At 35.2% G+C, this 27,671-nt stretch overlaps 1 protein-coding gene across 4 annotated transcripts in view; it reads right to left on the bottom strand.

Annotated features, from left to right (window-relative positions):
* The window catches only part of LOC120779722 (uncharacterized membrane protein DDB_G0293934), a 188,094-nt gene that overhangs the window by 105,368 nt on the left and 55,055 nt on the right, over window positions 1-27,671 (bottom strand). For all 4 annotated transcript variants that reach the window (XM_040112088.1, XM_040112089.1, XM_040112087.1 and 1 more), the window contains one exon: window positions 22,875-23,072. In XM_040112088.1, the coding sequence (XP_039968022.1) occupies window positions 22,875-23,072 (198 nt within the window). The remainder of the gene's footprint in view (window positions 1-22,874; window positions 23,073-27,671) is intronic.

Below are 27,671 nucleotides of genomic sequence, written 5' to 3'. Positions count from 1 at the left end.
TTTAAATGAAATTATCTTCAAAAAGTAAATGTCATGAACCAATCTAACGTTTCAAATAAAGAACCGATGAGATTTTGCAAATTTTATGCGTTTTTTTTAAAAAAAAAGTTATCAAGCTCTTAAAAAATCACCCGATATCATCGTGAGTAGAAATCCGGGAAATTTGAAAGAAGCTTACGATATAATAAAGTCAAATGGTTATTTAAAGTTCAGTAACAAAGAGTATCCTCCTCAGTCAAGCACACGTAACATTTTTAGATCTCTTAATTCTCAGTCAAACAACAACAATATGAATAGGCAATTTTCCAACCATAATTCTGACAGACGCTTTAATAATAGCAATCGAATCTGGCAAAATTACAACAACAATACTGATACACAACTTTGCCGTAACAATAGTATTGAGCAAAGCTACAACTACAATAAAAACAACGGACAAGCTTTTAACAATAATAACAATACACAACGTTACAACAACACCAACGCATTTCCGCATTCGCAACCACAGTATTCAACACAGTCACGGCAAGGATATACTCGTAATAACAGCGACCAAACATTTAGACAACAACACTATCCCTTCCACTCAAATAACTGGTCCAGTAACCAAAATCCAAACAACTCAGTTGAACCTATGGAATTAGGAATTAACGAGAGTTGCCAAAATTTTCAATATCGCTGCGAAGAAAACTACCCTATATAGTAATTAAAACACGTGTTAGAAAACTTAGATTTATCATCGATACAGGGGCGGAGTTTAGCATAATAAACCCGGAAATTTGTAATCCTAAATATGCAGTGAGGCCGACAATTTTTTCATTAAAAGTTTTGGGAAGAAATATTCCTACAAACAAACAAATTTCCATACCATTGTTTAAAGAATTTAAAAAAGATAATTTTTATGTGAATTTTTTGGAGTATTCGTTTCATAAATATTTTGATGGTATCATAGGTAATAATATTTTATTAAATTTAAACGCTATAATTGATTATAGAAATAGAAGATTAGAGACAGACGAAGCAACGATACCTATGTATTTTGATGAAGAAGAAGAGCTATCAGAAAAAGAATATTTTAAAAAAGAACGCCTGGAAATACTTACCTGTGAAGAAGAATTAGAGAAAAGGCCAACATATATTTTTGCTAAACATTTAAATTCGAAAGACCGTGAAATATTAAATACGCTTTTAAGTAATTATCAAGATATTTTTTATAAAGAAGGGGATCATTTACCTTTCACTAATGAAATCCAGCATCGCATAATAACAAAAACTGATACACCAGTCTATAGTAGGCTGTATAGATATCCGGTAGTACACCGCGCTGAAGTAGACCGGCAGATAAAAGAAATGCTAGCGCAAAATATCATTGTACCAAGTAATAGTCCATACAAACTCACCTTTATGGGTTGTACCCAAAAAGGCAGACATAAAAGGAGTTCCTCAATGGCGAATTGTCATTGACTATCGTAAGCTAAATGATCAAACAATCGATGATAAGTTCCCAATTCCGAATATGCAAGACATATTCGACAAATTGGGAAAATGTTCATACTTCAGTACTATTGATCTAGCAAAGGGATTTCACCAAATTGAAGTCCATCCTAACGATAGAGCGAAAACGGCTTTTTCCACTGCAGATGGCCACTATGAATTTAATCGCATGCCTTTTGGTCTTAAAACAGCACCCGCTACCTTCCAAAGAAATTAATTACATTTTAAGAGAATATATTAATAAAATTTGCGTTGTCTATTTAGACGATATTTTAATATTTTCCACAAGTTTTGAAGAATATTTCATAAAATTTCATTAAGAACGTCTAATTTAAAATCATATTTGTATCAAAATTTTGAGTATCAGAAGGCATTAAGCCAGACCCTTCTAAAATATCAGCTATAAATAATATGAAACCCCCTACTAATGTTAAAGAGATAAAACAGTTCCTTGGTATGACAGGGTATTATAGAAAATTTATACGGGACTACGCAAAAGTAGCTTACCCTATGGTGCGTTTCTTGAAGAAAAATGCCATTTTAGATTTCAAAAATTTGGAATTCCTCAGGGCTTTCAATACCTTAAAAAAACTAATTACTAATGAACCTGTCTTACAGCCACCAGATTTCAGCAAAAAGTTTTTGCTCACAACTGATGCATCTCAGTTTGCTATTGGCGCTGTATTAAGCCAAAACAATCACCCTATATCTTATGCATCTCGTACGTTATGTGATCACGAGATAAGATACTCAACAATAGAGAAAGAAGCTCTTGCAATGGTTTGGGCAGTTAAGCATTTTAGAACATATTTATACGGGCGAAAGTTTATAATACAAACTGACCACAAACCATTGACTTGGCTACATAATCTGAAAGAGCCTAATATGAAATTACAGAGGTGGAAAGTTCTTCTTAACGAATATGATTTTGAAATAACTTATATAAAAGGAAAAGATAATAATGTGGCAGACACATTAAGCAGATACCTTGAGCAATATAATGCAGATAATAAAACAGCTAATATGTTCAATAATTTTAAAGGCGATAAAATGGAACGTGACGATAAAAATCATAAAAATATAGATACAATGTCCATAGATACCGCGCATAGTGCAGTTGAAGATAATTTAAAATATATATTCGTCACAGAAAAATGTATTAATTATTACAAAAATCAGATTTACCTTAGCTATGGCCAGAAAGAAAATATTTATATTAAAATCGTAAATAAAAAGTGCCAAAACCATGTAACGGTAACGAAAGATTCGAATTTAAAGGAAATCATGCGAAAAGTTTTGATAAATAAAGGAATAATGTGTCTTTTTTGCGAGAATAATGAGCTGTTTATAAAATTTCAATATCTATATGTAACTTTTTTTGAAAACAATAATCTTATTATATACAAGTCAAGCGTTATTTTAAAAGAAATAACAGATAAAAATGAGGTTCTTACTATAATAGAAAGCGAACATTTGCGTAATAATCATAGAGGTATACAAGAAGTATTCCTCGAGCTAAAAAATAAATACTTTTTCCTAGGTTATTCAAACTAATAACATATGTAATTAATAATTGTTCATTATGCCAAGTAGCTAAATACGATAGACATCCCGTAAAAACTCAGTATCAAGTCACTGAAACTCCAACACATTTTAATGACATAGTGCATATTGATATTTGGTTTCCATACAGAAATGTCATGTATTTAACTACAATTGATAAGTTTTCAAAGTATGCCACGTTCCATAAGCTGAATGATAGGAATTGGGTAGCCATCCTAGAAGCTTTAAAGCAACGCATACAACATTTGGGAAAAATGAACAAAATAATCTTTGACAACGAGCGATGCATTTTACACAGCGCAGTACGTTTATTTTTAAAAGAACACAATATAGACACACACACTACTACAGCATATTACAAAACTGGAAACTCGGACATAGAGCGCCTTCACGGGACATTAAACGAACATTTAAGACTTTTAGAAGCTGATAAGGATAATAAAAACTTAGATATAGATGACAAACTTTTTAAAATATTTACCTTTTACAACAACACTATCCACTCTACAACCAAAAAAAGACCTATTGACTTTATTGTTAAAAATTTTGATAAAGTTGAAATTGATAAATTGTGCAAAATATACGAAAACGAGAAAATTGAAAGAATTGAGAAATTGAATCAAAAGAAAAATACCAAACCTGTTGAACAGGTCGACAATATTGTATGTAATAGAGAAATTGGCAAAAATAAACCTAAATACAAAAACTTCTAGACTACAAGAAATATGGAAATTATGTTACCGATACATCAAATAATCGTAAAACTAAATATTATAAAGCTCAATGTAAAAGGCGGTATAAATTTCAAAATTAATAGGTTTTAAATTAAATACATAAGTTAAGCTAGTATAAGTATGCGTAATAATGTCCACATAGCGAAAAAATTTTTTTAGTTAATTTAAGTTCGTTTTTTTAATTTACGAGGCCGTAAATATCTTAAGGGTGGAGGAGTCACATACTATTGCCCTTACTACCAACAACTTATATTAAGCTTAAGTTAATCTCTCACGTCATTGACCAAACTCATTCTTGTCATTGCATTTTAGTTAAAGTTCTTTAATTACAATAACAACGAATTCTCTCACTATTAGCTTATTACTTTGTATTATAGATTTAAGTTATTACAACAACAAACCAGGAGATTGTTCCATACTCTCACTTTGGATTCTAATTGTAAGTTTTGCTCATTATAAACCTTTATTCGAACTGTTTCTTCATTAATAAAGTTACCTTCGAGAACAAAACATTGTTTTCCTTTATTATATACTATTGCCAGTTTAAAATTAGTTTATTAAATAAGTTTTTGATAAATTTTTGACATATTCTTAGTTTTTGTTTTCTAATAATTTCAAATTGTCAGTTTCTTATTTAATCTTAACAGGTCATTTTACATATCTTTGCCCTTTTTCAGTCAATTACAATTTTTTGCATGACTGTTTAATAAATTATATATGTATATTTAGTGAAATAACATGATATATACGCATACATTTATTGCGATGAAATATTTTGTGGCAGGAATGACATTGTTGGTATTGTCAGGTTATTGCCCATACTTTATAATCCACCCTAACACTATATCACATGTTCTGTTTTGCTATGAATGTGAAATTGTCTAAGGAAGATTTTACAACATCGCTCTGAATTGGACACGATATAATCCTTGTGTAAAATAAAAAATAAAAATGACTTTTGGGAGGAAGTCCATTTTTGTTGTTTCCTGCCTTAACGGCGCATGTATGCGCTGACAGTTAATGCGCATTAAATGTCATCGGTTTATATAACATCCAAACACTTAACTTAGTGGATGAAAATAACTAATGTGCTAAAAAGTAAGAATAAGTGCACGAATTAATGCAAAGCGAATTGATTTCAAATGAGCGCACGTGCCGCATGCGGTTGCACACGCTCACGAGCAACGAAGTCACCTTCGCTAGAAAGGGATCATGAGTAACAGTATGGGCGTAAGGCAGAATAAAATATGAGCATTTGTTATGATGTAAACACTCGTATAGCGTTTCGTATATTAAATGCCATTTTTGCCACTTAGTTGCGTTTGCCATTGTGATACGTCAATTACGTTTATATTTCTATTTGCATGCATGTAGACGTATATTATGCATAAGTTAATTAATTTTGATATTACTTTAGCTACTTATCCAAAAACAATGTTAATGTTTCAAAGAAAATTTTTAATAATATGCATTAAATGTAATTTTGAATGTTTTATTAAAAACAAAAATACTCGTATTCAAAAGCTTTAACATACACCCTTATTACGGGTTTAACTCCCACTCAGTTGAATTGAAGTTGAAGCAATTAAAACAAAACAAGTAAGGAAAGGCTAAGTTCGGATGCAACCGAACACCAACCTTAAGGTGTAAAATGTCAACCAGAAAGTTGGAATAAATTTTCATTGCGATTACTCACGTATTGGTTAATTCGAAAATCTTTATATTAAGTAGGCAAGGTTTCTTTCTGAATTTCAATTGTATATCTCATACATTGACCTATATTTTTCGGTCAAAGCTCAACAATAGATACTGGAGTCAACAGTTCCGGTATTTGGGAACTTGAACAGTTTCGGTTGGATTTGGAAAATTTTTGGACATAAGGTGTCATATTGTAAAATAATTATTAGTGCAAAAATCTTATCGCGTTATGTTAATCGTGGGCGGTGTCACGCCCGTAGTCCAATTTTCATTCCGGCTCCTATACTGACTTCTCATATCATCGCGGATGTAAGATTTAATGTCTCTGGCGTATTTAGTTATTGGTTTATAGCGCTTTTAATAGTTTTTAACAATACCGTTATATGTATGGGGAGTGATCTGGGCTATTATCCGCCTGAATGCAGAAGAAGCGATTGGTTGTGAAGAAACTTACTTCGGAACAATATCGCGCTCTGCGTCTAATAATTGGTCGCCAGTCGTAAGTAAAACAAGCAACCATAGATCGCTTTCCCACCACGTTTACTCTAATAGATAAAACGTATCCTCAGAGACGCCGAACAGTGCGTACCGAAAACGCTATTGATGCTGTGGAACAGAGTACCGAAGAAGACCCGAATGATTCCATCCGCCTTCTTGCAAAACAATTGTAAAATCTAACTCGCGCAAGAAGCCGAACCATCAAGCGCGTCGCATGTTTGGTGAATGGTTCCAAAATCAGTGCTATCCCAATTTTCTCAAGAAAATTTTTGCAGCGATAAAGCTCACTTTGGATAAATGGGTATGTTAATAAACATTTTGATTGATAATAATCCATAAACCATTGTTGATATGGCGTAACATTCTCAAAAAGCCACTGTATGCGGTGTTCTGTGAGCAGAGGCAATCATTGGTCGATATTTCTTTGAAAATTAAGGCGGCCATATTGTTAGAGTTAATGGGGATTAATATTTTTTTCGTGCCTACATCGAAGAATGTTGATGTGTACGATCTTTGGTTCTAACAAGATGGCGCTGCTACTGCCATAAAACTAACGAAACAATCAATTTATTGAAGGAAACTTTTGGTGAACGCATTATCTCGCGTCGTTGGCTTGCGGTGTGGCCTTCAAATTAGTGCGGACTTAACACCGCTGGACTATTTGTGGAGTTATCTGAAGTCGCTTAACTCTTTACTTGCATGCCACTTGCGCAAAATCATTTTTAACACAAAAGGGGGAAAAAGGGAAAGGGAAAAGATATCGAAAGAAAAAATTTAGTAGTGGATGTAAAAGATAGAACACCAGGTATCGTATTGAAAGTGAATTTGTTTGAAGTGCACGCATTCATATTTATATGTACTACACTTTGCCAGTAGTAATTTTGTTCGTGTTTCGAAATGCTGACCAAGCAATCAACGGAAGGAAACATATTGTGGTGGTTGTGTGCCAGTTCCAACGAATTATAAAAGATGAAGGTTTCGCTGATATTTTTATTAAAATTTTTCTAGTATTCCTTTCCTAAAACTGTATATAGCCATATTAACCTTTTGCAATTAATATAACATCATCTCCGGAAGCCGATGCTGGTTGAATGACAAACAATCGCAATCTCATACTTACATATGTTTGTACAACCAGCTGCATTTTATTTCCGCTTCCGAATATACACGCTTCACTTAACGGATTAACAATGGGGACGGAAAATGAGTAATATTACAGCTACCTAGCATGATAAACGGCGTTATAACTGATGTACTATAACGTTATATATCGCAAAAAAGTCGTATATTGAAACTGTAAAACATGTACTACATTTCTTATATATAACCTTCTTCAATAATTAACATAATGATACATGTAAGGAAGCACTAAGAATACGTGTAACTTAACATTTTACACACTCGCACTTTTCCAGGATCAAAGCTCCGGAAATATTTTCAGGTGTTTGCAAATTTGTATCTTCTTGCAACATGTGGCTAAATAGATAATTGTTTTATTCATCTAACGGTTGCTTATATCACCTAAAACTAATCGACATAGATATAGTGTTATATAGATATAAATGATCAGGCCGACGAGAGGAGTTAAATTCTAAGTTACCTTCTTTTTTGAAGAAAATATCGATCAACGTGTGTAAAACTATAAATGAAATTTACAGAAAATCTTTTCCTGATAATAGTATGTCTGTGTGTTAAAAATGGTTCAAATTTGGTCAATACTTCCCTTAGCCCCATGTACCTAATATAAAGTTTTTCGAACAAACCTTACGCCGAATATGTCGGCCAGTGCGTGAACTGAATATTTAAAAAAAATCTTCAAAATACGCTCTTAAGTATAACTGAGCAATGCTCAAATTAATGCAATTAGCCCGTCTCTTTCTCTTCCCCCACTACACCCCATATAATGATTTCCGTTTTTCGCTGTCTTTAAACTGTTCAAGTTGGTCAAATTGTGATATTTTAATGAAGTTTAGCACTGAATTAGAATTGAATTGGTCTATACTTCGGTCTAAACCTCATATCCCTAATCGATCATCTGGTTGATGTTTTCCACATGTACTTTATTTTGGATTTATTAAATTTATCCTCTTCGGTCGAGTTAATATCACATATCACACATATCTTATTTTGATTTTTTTTCTATAATTATAGCTGACACGAGCTAAAATATAGCAATAAAACGAAATATAAGTTTATGACCCTCAATATATAGTAAGTCAAGAAGATAAAATGAATTTTCCGGGCTTTGCTTCTTGTAAGTTTATGATTATAAATATGTTCGGTTGCATCCTTACGCCATGAGCTCCTTTGCTTTCTTGTTACGCTGAAAAACTTTGACTTGCAAGTACAAAATTACAAAGTTCCCACCCAAAATTCTACTCTGGATCCGCCCCTGATTTGATGCAATTCTGACTGGATTACTATCATGTTTTGCACAATATTAACGTATGCTATAGATTACTCCTTCAGATATTTGCATTAAAACACATCTAATTAAAATCACTACATTCTTATTATTAGTGGAAGCTACAACAGTCGTAATGTTTACTTTTCATTTATAATTATTCCATTTTGAACTATAATCTACATAGTTAAGAAGACTTGTGCATTTAACTTATATATTATATCATTGTTCTATATCTTCTTCTTTACTGGCGTAGCCGATTATAGCCGAGTTAACAACAGCGCCAGTAGTTTATTTTTTTCGCATCGTGGCGCCAATTGGAGACTCAAAGCGAAGCCACGTCCTTCTCTACCTGGTCTTTCCGACGGAGTGGAGGTCTTCCTCTTCCTCTGCTTTCTCCGGCGGGATACACTTAAATTCGGAAGCTAATACACTTATCAATTCTCCGGCGCTGTGTGAACAGCTCGGCCGCCAATCCATCGATTCCCACCGCCTCGTTGTTCTTTAGACGGGTAATTGTTATTCGAACTTCTTCATGGTCACTTCATCGTCACCGATTGGGGAATCGGGTTCGCCATCTTTTGGCGTTATGCTTTCACTGCCATTCAACAAACTGGAGAAGTGTTCCCTCCATATTTTTGTAACCTCTGGTCATAGTTTACTATATCACCTATGGGGGTTCTACAAGAGTATGCTCCGGTCTGAAAACCTTCTGTTAGTCGCCGCATTTTTCGTGTCATTTACGAGAATTACCCCTGTCGGCCAGCTTATCAAGCTCTTCGTACTTACGCATTTTGGCCTCTTTCTTTTTCTGTCTGCAAATGCGTCTTGCTTCCTCTTCAACTCTCGGTATCTGTCCCATCCCTCACGTGTTGTGGTCGATCGTAACGTTGCAAGATAGGCAGTCTGTTTTCTCTCCGCTGCGGCACGACACTCTTCATCGTACCAGCCGTTCTTTTGCATTTTCTGAAAACCATTTTCGGTTGCAGTTGTGCGAAAAATGTTTGAAATGCCGTCCCACAGGTTCCTTATACCGAGTTGTTGACGAGAGCAGAAGTGTAAGTAGAGGAAAATATCATTCGGCTGTCTGTTGCGATTGCAGCTTTTCGACATCGAAACTTTCTTGTGTTCCTTGACGTGCATTTTTTGCTGCACAGACGCGGCTGCGAATGTTGGCTGCGATAGTGGTCGGAGTCGATGTTAGGACCTCGGAGCATACGCACATCTAAAACACTGGAGACGTGTCTTCCGTCTATCACAACATGATCGATCTGGTGGGGGTTTTCCGAACTGGAGACAGCCAGGTGGCGTGATGCATTTTCTTATGCTGGAATCGAGTACTACAGATAACCATTTTTGGGACCCTGCGAAGACGATCAGCCTCAACCCATTTCGGGATGTTTCCTCGTGGAGGCTGAATTTACCGACCGTAGTGCCAAAGGTACCTTCTTTGCCCACCCTGGTGTTAAAGTCGCCAAGCACGATTTTGTTATCGTGGCCGGGGCAGCTCTCATAGGTTCGATCTAAGCGCTTATAGAAGGCATCTTTGGTCACATCGTCCTTCTCTTCCGTCGGGGTGTGGGTTCAAATCAACGATATGTGGAAGAACTTCGCTTTTATGCTGATTGTGGCTAAACGTTCATCCACCGGGGGAATGACAGTACTCGACGACGGAGCCTCTCCCCACCACGAATCCCACACCGAAGGTACGCTTCTTTATATGGCCACTGTAGTAAATGCCACAAGGACCTCGCCTGAGTCCTTGTCCTGTCCATCTCATTTCACGAGGACATCAACCAGCTGGGTAGCGGCACCTTCCCAATTAAGGAACCGGACATTGCAGGTGCATGCCTTTAAATCGTAATCCTTAACACATTTGAAGGGGTCGTCATCGAAAGAGGGGTCTCTCATACGAGGCTGTTTTCTTCTTTTCCTTCGTAGTTGTATATACATATCTAGGCACGATTCCGATTACTTTGGCGGAGGGGTAAAAAAAACGAATTTCCGTATGAATGGGGTATCTACGGATAGGGGAGCTTCTCCAGAGGAGGAATATCCAAAAATAATGTAAAAATTACTAATATTTTTTAAAATATTCACGATTAAAAGTTCAAAAATTTGCACTAAGAAAACATAATATTTCTCTATGTTTCACAAAATTTTTTCACATTTTTTACTTTGTATATTTAAATACACACTCTAAGCTTTGAAATAAGCTCACACTTCACATTTATTTCTCAATTTTTAAGCCAAATTTTGTAATTTAAAAATCACTTAGCACACTCATCGTTGAAAAGGTCAGATTGTTTACAATTATGAGGAAAACGAGCCTTGCCACATCTTAAACAGTAAATATGTAGGATTTTTAACAATTTTTCTTTGTTTGTTTTATCCCGTGATTCTTTTTTCTATATTAACTATAAAAATATACTTTCTACATATGTATATCTGTAATACGTAATTTATGTGACTGAAGTACTTTCGCGAAGTACTCCTTTATGCATTGGCGGCCTTCGGCCGCGCTCTAAAAAAATAACCCTGGTCGAGCGAATACCCGGGGTAAATGAAGTACTTTCGCGTAGTACTCCTATCTGCGTTGGCGGCCTTCGGCCGCGCTCTAAAAAAATAACTCTGGCCGAGCGAATACCCGGGGTGACTGAAGTACTATCGCGTAGTACTCCTTTCTGCGTTGGCGGCCTTCGGCCGCGCTCTAAAAAAATAACCCTGGCCGAGCGAATACCCGGGGTGACTGAAGTACTTTCGCGTAGTACTCCTTTCTGCGTTGGCGGCCTTCGGCCGCGCTCTAAAAAAATAACTCTGGGGTGACTGAAGTACTATCGCGTAGTACTCCTTTCTGCGTTGGCGGCCTTCGGTCGCTCTCTAAAAAAATAACCCTGGCCGAGCGAATACCCGGGGTGACTGAAGTACTATCGCGTAGTACTCCTTTCTGCGTTGGCGGCCTTCGGCCGCGCTCTAAAAAAATAACCCTCTGGGGTGACTGAAGTACTATCGCGTAGTACTCCTTTCTGCGTTGGCGGCCTTCGGCCGCGCTCTAAAAAAATAACCCTGGCCGAGCGAATACCCGGGGTGACTGAAGTACTATCGCGTAGTACTCCTTTCTGCGTTGGCGGCCTTCGGCCGCGCTCTAAAAAAATAACCCTGGCCGAGCGAATACCCGGGGTGACTATAGTACTTTCGCGTAGTACTTCTTTCTGCGTTAAAAATAAAAAAAAGCGTATTAACTTTTTGCTGACAGATATAATAACCGAAAAATATAACCACTTTATAACCGAAACTCATATTTTAAATATAATAATATATATATCGTCGACAAAAATACAAACCAATGTATCATAAAAAATAAATGGAAATCGCTGACAGATATAATAACCAAAATATATAACTACTTTATATCCAAAACTCAAATTTTGTTTCAATATGAGTGCATGATAACCGAAAAATATAACCACTTTATATCCAATATTCAAACAAAATTTAAGTTTTCGTTATAAAATTGATACATTTTGGTTATTATATCTGTCAGCGATTTCCATTTATTTTTTATGATATACTGGTTTGTATTTTAAGTGACGATATATATATTATTATATTTAAAATATGAGTTTCGGATGTAAAGTGGTTATATTTTTCGGTTATAATGCACTCATATTGAAACAAAATTTGAGTTGTCGTACTGTACTGTACTGTACACCTTACACTTTATTACCTTATATTATTATATAATATTACTTATACAAATGTATATAATATTATTATATAATATTACTAATACATGTATATAATATTACTTATTTGCTTAATAAATTTAAAAAGAAAATATCCATATGCATGAATAGAGGAATTTTTGCGAAAAAGAGGAATTTCAGCGAATTGCCTTGTCATCACATGGCAGCGCTCCATTTCTTCGTAATTTTTGGTAAACAAATGAGGTTCAAAAGAGTGTAAAATGTAATTTTTAAAATAAAGATTTTTTATATAAAAAACCTGCTAAAAGTGTAAAATGTGGATTTATTTAAAAGATTATAGTGTAATTTAATTAATTTGAAGAGAAAAATGTGAATAAAGTGTGTTTAACGTGGTGAAATAGCTTCTTGAAATGTTCGAATTTTGCGAATTTTTGAACTTTAAGGTCGAATATCTCCTAAGCTAAGCGTTTGCGGTACCTATAACCTTATATATTTTTTAATCAGGAGGACTTCCTCTTTCCAACGGTACCTTCAAATCGCGGCGCCAAAGAAATCGGAATTGTGCCCATATCTATTATATATGTACATATATCAACGAGAAAAATAAATAAAAAATATCAATCAAGGGATTCCCCTCCCGGCGAAGGAGGGAACTCACAATGTGACATATGTATTAACATTGTTTTAGTTTAGCAAAAAAAATCTGAACAATTACTGCTTTGTTAACATGATCAACCAGGGAATACGAGTATTCTTGAATAATCGGGGATGTGTTATTTGAGATTTCAAAATTTCTTTTAAATACTTTTATTTTTTATTTTGTTATTTTTTATTTAATTTATCTTCAATCTTCTTCCTTGACCTAAAAAGTTGTGGTTGAAAAATATGTACTTGATATATTTTCTTAGATATGTGTAATTCATATATACACCACGAGGGAGGCAAACAAGCATAGAATAACGTTTTGCCGTCGGCATTTTCATATCCACGCGCAATCAATATTTCTGTCCGTTGGCATTTTTTCTTGGAGCTGCGTGACTGATACATTGAATAGTACCATCTATATGATTTCTAGTCAGCGCCTTCCTTTAGAAGGTACGTATACAAATTTGACAACTGAGGAACTATTAGTTAATGAGATATAGCATTTGCGGTAAAGCAACTTGTGTTAGTTTAGAACATTTTTTTTTCAATATTTCATAATTTATTGGATCTGCTTGATATAGCCTAACAATAAGTATTCAAATTTTAAATCTATTTAAAACTAAAGAAGCTCAAGAATGCGGTTGAGCTTTTTTGGTAGAACGTTGCTCTCTAGTAGGCTGGTAGATCACTTCTTTTTAAACGCGTGTGATTGCAGGAATTTACCAAGGCAAATACAATGAGCTTGGATATCGCGAAGTTTAGAGATAAACAAGTATCTCACTCTGCTGTCCTCTATCTCCTTCTTTACCTTAGAAATATCAAGATCTTTGTGTATGTTTTCATTACGTATGTACCAAGATGCACCCGTGATTGTTCTAAGCATTTTAGATTGGAACCTTTGCATTATACAGGATTTTTTTGTCTAGGCTACGTTTAGAATTTTTGTTGAAAAGCCACTTTAAATTTGCGTCTCTAATCTTCATGTAAGTTATTTTACTCGCTATATGTTTTCGCCTTGTCAGCCTTCGATCCAGGTGAATCCCAAGATAAGTTACTTCATTCGCTTGTGGTACTAGAACATTAGGGCAATTCACAATCTGATGCAAATGGTCTTGCGTATTTGCAATTGCAAATTCGCTGTACATTTTGTTAGTCTTACACTAACACTACACTAACACTACACTAATTTGCACCAGATTGTGAATTGCCCTATTGTTTATTTGAACTGTCCGACACGTTTGTGATCTTAGCGAGAATGTAACATGCTTGCATTTGTGCTATACGCCAGTTTAGCAGTGATTACTATTTATACGCCAGTTGGCTAGCCGCTCTTCGACAAAGTAAAGTCAGAGATAACGAGATGTCCAACTCCTCTCTCACTGGAAGTGAGAGAGCAATTGCTAAATGTCAAAACCACCTTAACTTTGACAGTTGATCGAGTTCAGGAGGTTTTGACGTTTAGCAATTGGAAAAGAGGGACGACCAGATTAAACTCCCGACAAATTATTATTCGAATGGAGACATTTTTAATTTTTTTGTCTCCATTTGTAACGGCCATTAGTTCGAAGAATAGCGAAAGCGAAACAGCACGTAAGTTGAAAGATGTGTGTATATTTTAACTTTAATTTAATAAATTTGCATTTATTTATTTTACAGATAAAATGCCGAAAACAACCTGCAGTTGGAGACAATGTATTGTTGGCTGCAACGAGGGAAGAAGAACATTTAGTTTTCCAAACAAAGGAACGGACCTCGAACGGAGAGTGAAAAACATTAAATAGTGCAAAAAGTGTTTGTGAATTTGTGAAAATTTTCGATGAACTAAGTGTTTCGATTGTGCAATGAAAATAGTAATTTTGGATAATGAAATTGAATTTCCGTGTGTTTTTAAGTGTGATGTGCTGAACAAGAAGAGCGCGACAGACTGCAAGCGACATCTGTCAAATATTAAAATACACACGTTCTTAAGGACACAATTATGTAGTCGTGCAGCTGCCTCAATAAATGGTAAAGAAATATGTTTTATTACGATAGCCCGCATTTATTAAAATGTAGTCGAAACTGCTTACAAAATATGAAAAATAAAGTTGATTATAAAAATAGTCGCGTATGTTGGTCAGATATAGTCCATTTTTATAAACAGGACTTTAAGTCGAGTTATCGGTGTGCGCATAAATTAACCGATGCTCATATTTACCCCAATACCTTTCAAAAAATGAAAGTTAAATTCGCGTCTCAAGTGTTAAGTAATACGGTCGCTTCACGTATGCTTTTTCTTTACAGCTCGGGAGCCTTAAGCTCAAATAGTATGAGCTTTATTAATACCGCGGATTTCGTTTCTTTTTTCAATAAATTATTCGATATTTTTAATAGTAGTTGTACCCACTAAAAAAGTTTTTATAAGTTCCCCAGAGCAAAACCAGTTTTTAGATGAGGCAGAAAAATTTTTAAAAACAATTTGGGTCGTACATGAGTTAGGAAACAACACAACAAATAATTTCAATTTTATTAAGGTTTGGTTAATTAATATTAATATTTTAAGACGATTGTGGCGATTGCTATCACACTCAGGATTTCCTTACCTAAAGACAAGACGACTATGTCAAGACAGCTTAGAGCATTTTTTTGGTCAGAGTAGAAGTAGGGGAGGTACTAGAGTTACACCTTTCATGTTCTCTAGTTTATTTAGGAAGTCGTGGGGTTTACGTTACGTAAATATCGTAACAAATGGTAACTGTGAGCTGCCTTTAGAACCCGAAGCCACAGTTATTTCAGAACATAGCCATAATGTTCTTCTTAATGTGTGCAATGATTCCGTTTTAAGTGACCTTTCTTGTCAGGATTTCCAGGGTTTACCACGGCCCGAACACTCCATTGTTAGATCCATTACTTTCGATCGTAGTTTAGAAATTAACTTTTTTAACGAATGCCTTCTGCCATTGCCTTATTTAGGAGATGAAATTCCTTCTGATGAATTCATCTTCATACACCAAAACCAGATCGATAAATGCAACTTAGTGAAGCCGCCTCAAGAATTTGTTGCATTTATTAATAATTTAGAATTAAAATTTGTTGAGGAATTTGACAGAAATTGTCATAAAATAGGATTAGGTGAAATTCTTTTTACTAAATTAAAAGATATTAGGCCCTTCTTGTGTTGTGAAGACAGTGACCCAAAGGGAGTTATTGTTCTATTTATTAGAATTAGAATTTATTTTGTGACAAAATTTTTAAATAAAGATTTATCTCTACCCAATTTTAAGAATAAAATTTTGTGTGTTTTACATTTGTAGTTTTTATCTTCCTTTTTTAGTGATTGCAATGAGCTAAATATTTTATACTAAAATAATTTTTTTTAAGCAGACTCGCATTAAGAGCCTCTAAAGTTAGATCGATAAAGATTAGATAGTTTTTAAATACAAATTAGAATTTGGGGCTTAAATATTGGCCTTTGTATATACGTTTATTTTCATAGTTTTAAGTATTTTATTACTCTACTGTGATATGAAGCGATATTGTTATTGTTATTTTTTTTATACTATTGTATATGAATTGTTATCGTTTTGTTTTTTTCATTTTTTTATGTAAATACATTTTTAATGGGTTATATAGGCCTACTGGGGAACGGAGCACCCAAAAATAATTTCGGTAACGCGCCCTTTTGCGTACCACATAGGTGGCGAGGAAAATGCGAATTGGGTGTTTTATTTAAAATGCCCAAAAAATAGCTTTTTTTCTGATCTGGCTATAATGAAAAATGTCATAAAAAACGATAATTTTGAGGCGCTCTCACACTGGAATAAGTTGGACATCCCTTTATTCCTGGTAAAGTGCTGCTCTAATACTCTTGATGCTATGATGAGGCATTTAATACGGCTTACTAGAACTGTGTCATCCACGAAAGTGGATGTCAATATGTCAATAGGTGTTGGAATATCTGCTGTATATATTATGTACAGAGTTGGGCCTTGCACATTACGCTGTTACTTAAATACGACTCCAAAGTTTTATGCTAAAACTGTTTTGATTTTCCATAAAAGGCCTTCATGCCAGACCTTATCGAACACTTGAGCTACATCTAGTAAAATAGCTGAAGAGTACTCTCTGTGCTCGAATGCTTTGCTGATTTCGTTGATAATTCTATTTATTTGCTCTACAGTGCCATGTTTAGCACGAAAACCGAATTGGTGCTTTGTTATTATATTATTTTCGTTGAGGAAAGGAATCATCTTTGATAGTAACACTTTTTCAAATATTTTAGAAATACAGGGTAAGAAACTTATTGGACTGTAGGAAGACAGCTGTGTTAAGTCTTTCCCAGTTTTACCTATCGGCGACTTTTTCCTCCACGAAGTTGGATAGTATCCGAAACAAAGAATTGTATTATAAAGCAAGGAGAACGCCGTTATAGCAATATTTGGTAACGCAATTAGCATTTTTGGAGTAATATTAACGTGTCCTCATGCCTTTTTCGGATTTAGCTCTTTTATGATTCTACTAACTTCAGAAGTAGAACTCCTAATAGACATAAGCGACTTGTTAGCAGTATTGGGAAAAGTTGGCAACTTAAACTTGTTCTTTGGGCAATTAGGTTGAAATTCCTTTCCTAGGGGATTTGCAAATCAATTTGCCTTTTCCTCATCATTGCGTGCCCAATTACCATTCAACTGTCTTTTGGGCTTTCCAAAGAGAGTTTTGCTTGCTAGAATTTGGACACAGTTTCTTTATATAATTTTCAGTGTTGAGTTCTTCCTCGCGTCTAAGCGTTTTTTTAACTTACGTACAACAGATTGCAGTGGAAGCAGAGTTGAAGCAGAGGGAGCGACTTAACTGCCATTTACGTCTAGCTCGCCTTTTCTCATTTACAAGTTTCTCTATTTCATTATTAGTGAAATTTCTAGAACAAACTGGTTTTTTGTTTCTTTTTGGTGTTGCCAATACAGTTGCATTAGTTATTACGTTATGAAATTCTCTTATACTTTCAGCAATGTCTCTTCCTGTATTTATTTTGCAATCAATATTGATGTTGCTGCTGATATATTTTCTATACTTCAACCAGTTAGTTTTATGAGATGTTAAAGAAACTTTTTGCTCAAATATCATGGGGTGTTATTATAACTTAGTACAGGTGAATGATCAGATGATAAGATTATAAATGTAACAGCTGTCATAAGCAATCTATATATAAATGATCAGTTTGTTGAGCTGAGTCGATTTAACCATGTCCGCCTGTCTGTCTGTCCGTCCGTCCGTCTGTATATATACGAACTAGTCCCTCAGTTTTTAAGATATCCTTTTGAAATTTTGCAAATGTCATTTTCTCTTCAAGATGCTGCTCATTTGTCGGAACGGCCGATATCGGACCACTATAACATATAGCTACCATACAAACTGAACGATCGGAATCAAGTTCTTGTATGGAAAACTTTCACATTTGACAATGTATCTTCATCAAATTTGGTACCGATTATTTTCTAAGGCAACAATTTAATCTCCGAAGAAATGGTTTAGATCGGTTAACTATAGCATATAGCTACCATACAAACTGAACGATCGGAATCAAGTTCTTGTATGGAAAACTTTCACATTTGACAATGTATCTTCACCAAATTTGGTACAGATTGTTTTCTAAGGCAACAATGTAGTCTCCGAAGAAATTGTTCAGATCGGTTAACTATAGCATATGGCTACCATACAAACTGAACGATCGGAATCAAGTTCTTGTACGGAAAACTTTCACATTTGACAATGTATCTTCACTAAATTTGGTACAGATTATTTTCTAAGGTAATAATGGAATCTCCGAAGAAATGGTTCAGATCGGTTAACTATAGCATATAGCTACCATACAAACTGAACGATCGAAATCAAGTTCTTGTATGGAAAACTTTCATATTTGACAATGTATCTTCACTAAATTTGGTACAGATTATTTTCTAAAGCAACAATGTAATCTCCGATAAAATTGTTCAGATCGGTTATATCTTTGAGTTTACAAAAAATGGATCAAAAACCATTTCGTGTCGGATCCGGTTACGTATGGAGTCGAATTTTAATCCAGCCAAGGGCTGTAAACTGGGCAGAACTCTGCCGGTACAACAAAAACTCTGTGCAAAGTGGGTGCTGCGCAGGTTCATAATGCAGCACCACGAATTGCTGATTTTGAGGAGTGTTTGAGTGCTCTTTATTCGTAATAAAACCGAATTTTTGCATCGATGTGTGAAAATAGAAACATGGCTTCTTAGTTTCACATTAATCTAAGCTATCGCCCACCAACTTTCAGCCAAAACGGTTCAGCAGTTATAAGTAGTGTAACCACCACGAGTTTCTTATATATGCATTACCTACATATATGTATACCTAATTTTTGTAATAAAAATTTCTTCAATTTTTTCATATAATTTCATCTTCTTTATTGGCGTAGACACCGCTTACGCGATTATAGCCGAGTTAACAACAGCGCGCCAGTCGTTTCTTCTTTTCGCTACGTGGCGCCAATTGGATATTCCAAGCGAAGCCAGGTCCTTGTCCATTTGGTCCTTCCAGTGGAGTGGAGGTCTTCCTCTTCCTCTGCTTCCCCCGGCGGGAACTGCGTCGAATGCTTTCAGAGCTGGAGTGTTTTCGTCCATCCGGACGACATGACTTAGCCAGCGTAGCCGCTGTCTTTTAATTCGCCGAACTATGTCAATATCGTCGTATATCTCTTACAGCTCATCGTTACATCGAATGCGGTATTCGCCGTGGCCAACACGCAAAGGACCATAAATCTTTCGCAGAACTTTTCTCTCGGAAGCTCGCAACGTCGACTCATCAGTTGCTGTCATCGTCCAGGCCTCTGCATCATACAGCAGGACGGGAATTATGAGTGACTTAGAGAGTTTGGTTTTTGTTCGTCGACTTTTCTTCTCAATTGCCTACTCAGTCCGAAGTAGCACCTGTTGGAGTTATACTGCGTTGGATTTCCAGGCTGACATTGTTGGTGGTGTTAATAAAACTTCAAAGTTATGACTGTCAACAGTGACGTGAGAACCAAGTCGCGAGTGCGACGACTGTCTGTTTGATGACAGCAGATATTTCGTCTTGCCCTCGTTCACTGCCAGATGAATTTTCTGTGCTTCCAAGATAGCCGAAATTATCAACAACTTCAGAGTTATGACTGTCAACAGTGACGTGAGAGCCAAGTAGCGAGTGCGACGACTGTTTGTTTGATGACAGGAGATATTTTGTCTTGCCCTCGTTCATTGCCAGACCCATTTGGTTTGCTTCGCGTGTGTTGATATTAATATCATCGGTATACGCTAGCAGCTGTGCACTCTTATAAAAGATTGTACCTGCTCGATTCAGTTCGGCAGCTCGAATTATTTTCTCCAGCAGCAGGTTGAAGAGGTCGCACGATAGGGAGTCGCCTTGTCTGAAACCTCGTTTGGTATCGAACGTATCGATTTTTTTTGGTATTCGCTTATTAAATTCTGCAACACCTCCAAATATTGCCCTAAATTTTAAAGTTGGCCCGAGCAATAGTTTTGGTTTCAAAGGTTAGCTAGGCTATGTGCGCCGTCTTTGGACGCGTTTTTCTCGAAACTGTGTTTTTGAAGTCGGTTGGCAATATTTCTCGAGAACTACTCAACCGATGTTTGAGCTACAACTCTTAAAGACTTGCACGAAGGATTTTTTTTCGATTTCAACTGTTTCAAAAAAGAAAAAAATGTTGCGAAATTTTAAATTTTTTCTAAATGTTTACCAAAAATACAATTTTCAGTTTTTTTCCTTCGTCCAAATTCTAAGGTTTTAACTAAAATACGTATTTTTTAATTTTAAATGATCCTGCAAGGAGTTGTCCTGTCAACACGGGCGCATCTTTTTCCGAAGGGTCACCGGAAATGGCGTCCCAATTGTCGAGTTTAAAATATTTTTTATCCAAAAATTTCAGAATTTCTTTGTTAACACGTTCTACCCGGCGTGTACCACCGGTGGTACACATGTAAATTCATTTATCTGGCGGTGTGTACAACCAGACCACATTTTTAATATGAGAAAAAATTGTAATTATGCTGCTTTTCCTTTTTTCTTACCGGCGTACGGGCAAAATAAGAAATATCTTATACACTACATACATACTTATACATATTAGCTGTTTTCGATCGGTCATTTTTCCGATCTCTTGTCAAAATATTTACATGTGAAAGCAACAACAAATTTAACGAGTTCAATTGAAGCAGGAGGTTATTCGTATACCTTATTAAAGTGGTGTAACTTATGTCTTCAATACTGCAAACTTTTTTTAGTTCACTTTTACTATTGTGAATGATTCAAATGACAAATGAAAATATAAATTTATTTTTTATTGTGTTTTTAAAACAAAAGACTAAAATTCAATTATTATAATTCATGTAAAATCAAAATAAATAGTTACAGTAAAATGATAAAACTCACAGCCAAATTATTTAGAAGAGCCACATAGTGTGACGATGGGCATCACACCGGCCAATTCTAGTTGAAATCCTATATCTAAGGAATTATAAGTACCTTACCAATTTCAGTCATATGATGCATAACATTACTGCGACATTCTTATGTTACATTAGGGGTATTCTCTTGCCAAAACCCTTGCAGGGTGCACGAATTGCAGATATTTCCTTTTGGCGCACCGGCACAACAAGAAACACACGCAGAAAATTATTTGCAATGGCTGGGAAATGTGTCCCCCTATTGTGAAAGTGGGCCCAATCCGACAACAACTATGTCTACCCTATATGTCACAGTACGAAATTCCATCTGACTCTTTTACTTTACAGTATTTCGATATAACTATGGTATATAATAATTACGTGTTACATTTTCTCCGTGATAATCTCATAATCCAATGAACCGATTTTAGTAAAATTTAGCACAACTTAAAATGAGTATATTGTTACTCGGATAAAGAAGAAGAAACGTATATGCTGATCTGAAACATTTTTTTTCAATTCATGATAACCGCTGAGGAGCATGGGAACATGGGAAACAATTGTTGTACCACTAAGTGAAGGGGGGTTAAATCAAAGTATTTTGGTTGATACGCATTAATTCCGTTTTACTGGGGTTAACACCTACTTCGTACCTTTATTGGGCTCTTTCCATAATATCACTGATTGTGAAGGAAAACTTCGCTGATATCATGTCGTCCGCATATACCGGTCAATATTTAAGATACCTTAGAAAAATTAGTTTACGTACTATATATACTTCAATACTGAAAATCTGTAAAATCTTTTCACAAATTACCCCAGGACTAATATATTACGTATATATGTATATACGTCGATATTCTAGCAGATTTATGCCGAATATGTCGGTCAGTGTGTGAGTTATCTTCATAAAGTTACGTGAAAACATAATCTACAGTATATTTGCTGCCAAACGCTAAGTCTAAGACCTAAATGTGGCGAATACTGTGGTTGCGGCATCCGGTTGAAAATTTGTCAAAAAACTCACGAGGAATCATTGCAGTATGCAACGGTGGATTATCGAGGGGTAAAACCCAAAAGTTGTCGGCCCATAACTCCGGTCTCTTTTTTTCCAGTAGCTTCGCGCAAATGGGTCTTCGAGCAAAATTTAAATTAAAAATAATTTATTCTGACACGAAGCAAAGTGTAATAAGAAGGTGCTCCTATGACCTAAAATTTGAGTTAATAAGATTTTGGAATAGAGAATAATAAATTGCGAGAGTATGAAATTTTCCGCAACACCCGAACATTTTCCTTTTTTACGTTTTAAATACAAAGTTTTGCTAAACCCTGAAAGATTCCCCAGCCTTTAATTTTTGATAATCGAGATGGTACATAATTTTCGGTTATTTGTTTTTTTGTCTTTATTTAGTCCAGTAACAAATAAACCTTGATATTTCGATCACGTAATATAACCTTTGTAAACTTGTTGCCCATTGATTTGTATTTTAAAGCACTCTCTGTAGCATTTGAGTTCTGAATGATGAGCCGAGGTGAGAATTGACGCTAAATTTAGGCTTGCTTTAATTTCGTTAAATAACCATACTTTCGAACTTGATAAGCTTTAAAGAGAATCAAGGCGAGCCATCACAAAACATAAGATACTTTTACATTAATTTTATTGTTCCAAAATGTTTATTCTTACCTGTTAATTGATGACACGCTGGGTACATTATCCTGCGAGCATATACTTTCCGCTAAAAGTCTATCTCGTATTTCCCAAGCGAACATCGTTGGATTTTCACGTTTATAATTAGCAATAGCATCGACAACTGGTGGAGTGGCTACTTTAGGTTTGGAACCCCCTATAACTCCGGCTTTAAAGCTTCCAGTCTCATAATACCTTAAAACAAAAAGCCGAGATACAATAATTAGCGAAGATCATGAGTAAATATATAGATATAATATTGGAAAACAAAATTTGAGTTTAAAAAGTATACGTTATCGATTTTTCGAGGCAAATTCTATAATAAACATTTATATTAATAAGATAGCAGGCATTTACAAATTTTTATACTCTTGCATCCAGTTCCTACAGAGTATTATAGTTTTGTTCAGCTAACGGTTGTACGTATTACCTAAAACTAATCGAGACAGGATAATATATATATAAATGATCAGGATGATGAGAAAAATTGAAATTAACTTGAATATAAATAGAGATATATTGATGAAACTTGGTATGTAGGTGCCATAACTAAGCACTAAATTAAGATATAAAGCTGAAATATAAACAGAGGACCGCAGTAGCAAGGGGAACCTGTAGGCAAAATTGTTTGAAAAAGTGGGCGTGGACCCCCTTCTAACAAGTCTAAGCTACAACAATCAAATGTGCTGAGTACAAATCTTATAAAACCTTCTACCGACAGTGTGAAAATGGATGAAATCGGAGGATAACTCTGCTGACTTCCCATATAACGGTACTGTTAAAAGCTAGTAAAAGCGCCCTAAATCAAGAACTAAAAACGCCAGAAGCATTAAATTTTACCACCGAGATGGTATAGAGAGCTTTATGGGAGCTGGACGTGGAACCGCCCACTTTTTGGAAAAATTCCATACCTTGGGATTCGCCCAAATCGATTTCGACAAAATTTATTACGTGCCATGTTTCTTAAGCTTTTATGTCATGTTGTGAAAATGAACCAAATCGGACAACAACTACGTCTACTTCACATATAGCACAATTTTAAATTCCGTTTGATTCGTTCAGTTTCCAATACACAAATCAAGAAGAAATTAATATAACGTGATAAGACTTTGCGTGAATAATGTCTTTAGTGTGTGCCACCTTGTGACCAAAAATTGTTCAAGTCCAACAGAAACTGTTCAAGACCATAGGTACCGAATCTTTCGACCCCGGATCCTATAGTTGACTTTTGATCTAAAATATGGGTCAATGAGTGACATCGATAACTGAAATTAAGGAATAATGCTTCTCTTATAACGGTATGTCTGTATGCCAAAAATGGGTCGAATCGGAACAATACTTCCCTTAGCCCCATATACCTAATATACTGGAGATAAATCGATGAAATTGATCGATGTGCCATACGTTTTAAGAGCAGTAGGGGGGCAAAAAATTCAATATTTTTGGAATGGTATGAATGAAAACAATTTTTTTTTGCAGATTAATAGAGGTGCATATTTTCCGCGTTGTATCACATTCTTTTCGGTGTTTCTTAGCGCGCAGAACACATGAAAAATTTTAATTGCTTAACAAAAATGGAGTAAAATATTATTATTTAAACAAATGGATCGATTGATAAAAGTGGTTTGTGGTAACCAGATTTAGACCAACTCACACTTGATAAATTTAACATCTTGCAAATTTATTAAGCTTTTCTATTATGTGTTCAACCTTTATATGCTGTTAGTGCTTTTTACAATTTAAACATACATACATATATACATAATAGGTTGTCAAAAAAGTTTTGCGGTATTTTCGCTACCGGACCGAAAGCGCATTGTTCTAGTTTTATTCGGCGCATCGGGTCATGCTATACCTTTTTGGAAAGCTCATTTCACGCGCTAACACGTGTTTCTTTTCAGTCGTTCGTGAGTTATAGCGTCGCAAACATGGATCAAAATAAATAGAAAATACGGCATATTTTACAGTACTACTACGATAAAGGCAAAAATGCATCTCAAGCTTATTTGTGCAGTTTATGGACCCGATACAGTTTCCATTTCCACCGCACAACGATGGTTTCAACGTTTTCGATCTGGTGTAGAGGTGTTCGAAGATGCGCCACGCTCCGGAAGGTCTGTCGTCGAAAATTGCGATAAAATCGCTGAATTGGTCGAAAGAGACCGGCATAGAGCAGACGTAGCATCGGTCAAGAGCTAGGCATGAGTCATCACAAATTCATTTCAATTTCAAAAAAAAAAAAACAAGAAAAAACGTTAACTTCGGCAGCACCGAAGCTAATATACCCTTCACAGATTACATTGGTGCCTTAGAAAATAATTTATACCAAATTTCGTAAATATATCTTGTCAAATGCAAAAGTTTTCCATACAAGAACTTGATTCCGATCGTTCAGTTTGTATGGTAGCTATATGCTATAGTTAACCGGTCTGACCAATTTCTTCGGAGATTACATTGTTGTCTTAGAAAATAATCTGTACCAAATTTGCTGAAGATACATTGTCAAATGTGAAAGTTTTCCATACAAGAACTTGATTCCGATCGTTCAGTTTGTATGGTAGCTATATGCTATAGTTAACCGAACTGACCAATTTCTTCGGAGATTACATTGTTGCCTTAGAAAATAATCTATGCCAAATTTGGTGAAGATACATTATCAAATGTGAAAGTTTTCCATACAAGAACTTGATTCCGATCGTTCAGTTTGTATGGTAGCTATATATCGGCCGTTCCGACAAATGAGCAGCTTCTTGAAGAGAAAATGACGTTTGCAAAATTTCAAAAGGATATCTTAAAAACTGAGGGACTAGTTCGTATATATACAGACAGACGGACAGACAGACAGACGGACAGACAGACAGACGGACATGGCTAAATCGACTCAGCTCAACATACTGATCATTTATATATATGCTTTATAGGGTCTCCGACGCTTCCTTCTGGGTGTTACAAACTTCGTGACAAACTTAAAATACCCTGTTCAGGGGATAAAAATTCAATAAAAATACCGCAAGACTTTTTTGACAACCCATTACATAGAATAGAATATGTATGTACATTAGAGTGATTCAAAAAAAAAAAAATTTTTTTCATTTGGTACTCGGAAAAATAGGTTCCTAGACACCTCTAAGAAAGCCTCTCCAAATATGAGTTTTTAATTGTAACGGGAAGGTCCTCCTACATACAGTTTTCTATTTTTTCTTATTATCAGATAGAAAAATTTATATCTCGCTTCCAATTACTTGAAAAAATTTCTTGTTCCTCAGATTTTGTTGGAAATTGAATGCTCTACAAAAAAGGTCTTTAAAGATTTTTTCGTAAACCCAAACATTTAAAAGATATTAACAGTTAAAATTTGATTATTTTTTGGAAAATTTTTTATTTCTTATGAATTTTATAACTCAATGAAAAAAAATTATTATGAATAGATTTTTGGAGAGGCTTTCTTAAAGGTGTCTAGGAACCTATTTTTCAGAGTACCAAACGAAAAAAAAAAATTTTTTTTTGATCCACCCTAATATGCATTGATGTTTGACGATGAATATCTCGTAAACGCTTAACTTAAGCGAAAAATCATATAGGACCATTTTTATAGAGCAGTAAATTTCCTACAAAACTGTGAGTTTCATCGTTCATAATAATTTTTTTTCATTGAGTTATATAATTCATAAGAAATAAAAAATTTTCCCAAAAATAATCAATCTTTAACTGTTAATATCTTTTAAACGTTTGAGTTTACGAAAAAATCATATTAGACCTTTTTTGTAGAACATTAAATTTCCTATAAAATCTAAGAAACAATATATTTTTTTAAGTAGTTGGAAGCGAGATATAAATTTTTCTATCTGATAATAAGAAAAAATAGAAAACTGTATGTAGGAGGACCTTTCCGTTACAATTAAAAACTCATGTTTGGAGAGGCTTTCTTAGAGGTGTCTTGGAACCTATTTTTTCGAGTACCAAAAGAAAAAAAAAATTTTTTTTTGAATCACTCTAATATACATACATATGTTTTACTTTTTGTACACAGTTGAGAAAACTAATCTGTTAAAATGGACGATATGTTACTTTTTACTAACCAACATGATAACCAAAAAATTAATAAATATGGCAAAAAGCTTTGGAAGAACACGCCACTTTAAAAAATCCATTGAACAGATTTTGCCCATTGTGTTATTTTAATCCGTTAATTTACAATTGCTTCTTCCCTTCTTTTGAGATTATCTTCCACCTCTGCCACCTTTTATGTAAGTTAACACAGCACTTCAGACAATTCCCACCATCGGTCAGCAACTCAGTACGAAACTCGAAACCCAGCAATGGCTGACGTCGCATCAGCAATATTAGCGGCTTCACACGCGCATCCGATTAACTGCTGACTATAGGGAACGTGACCCGGTACAAGCGTAGGTTTAATTTAGACTTAAGGTAAAATTGTTATCAGTCTTTAGACAACATTTTTATAATAAAGACGTGGACGCGAGTCCGCTATCCTTTTTTAAAAATCAAAACCACAAACTAATGGTTTAATTGGCGCCCGAGCAGGGACAGCGCGCGAAGGTAGTGAAAGCCTGAAAATTAAAAAGTAAGGCTACGCGAGTGAGTAAAAATTACAATACCGAGTAATACACAAAAGCGGTTACCGGAGCCCCAAAGGATAAAGAATAATAACGTCGAAGGACCAAAGATATCCTGATGGGAAGCTGTCCCCTTACACCGGACTGAAAGCGTTAGGATCCGATAGGAAGGAAACGCACCCTCCACCACGTGCGCAACGAGGGACTCTAGTAGGAC

The sequence above is a fragment of the Bactrocera tryoni genome, unplaced genomic scaffold (assembly GCF_016617805.1).
Source record: "Bactrocera tryoni isolate S06 unplaced genomic scaffold, CSIRO_BtryS06_freeze2 scaffold_11, whole genome shotgun sequence".
In the NCBI taxonomy this organism is placed as follows: Eukaryota; Metazoa; Arthropoda; class Insecta; order Diptera; family Tephritidae; genus Bactrocera; species Bactrocera tryoni.
Note: the sequence above shows the minus strand (reverse complement) of the source record. Positions and strands in the feature narration are given on the sequence as shown.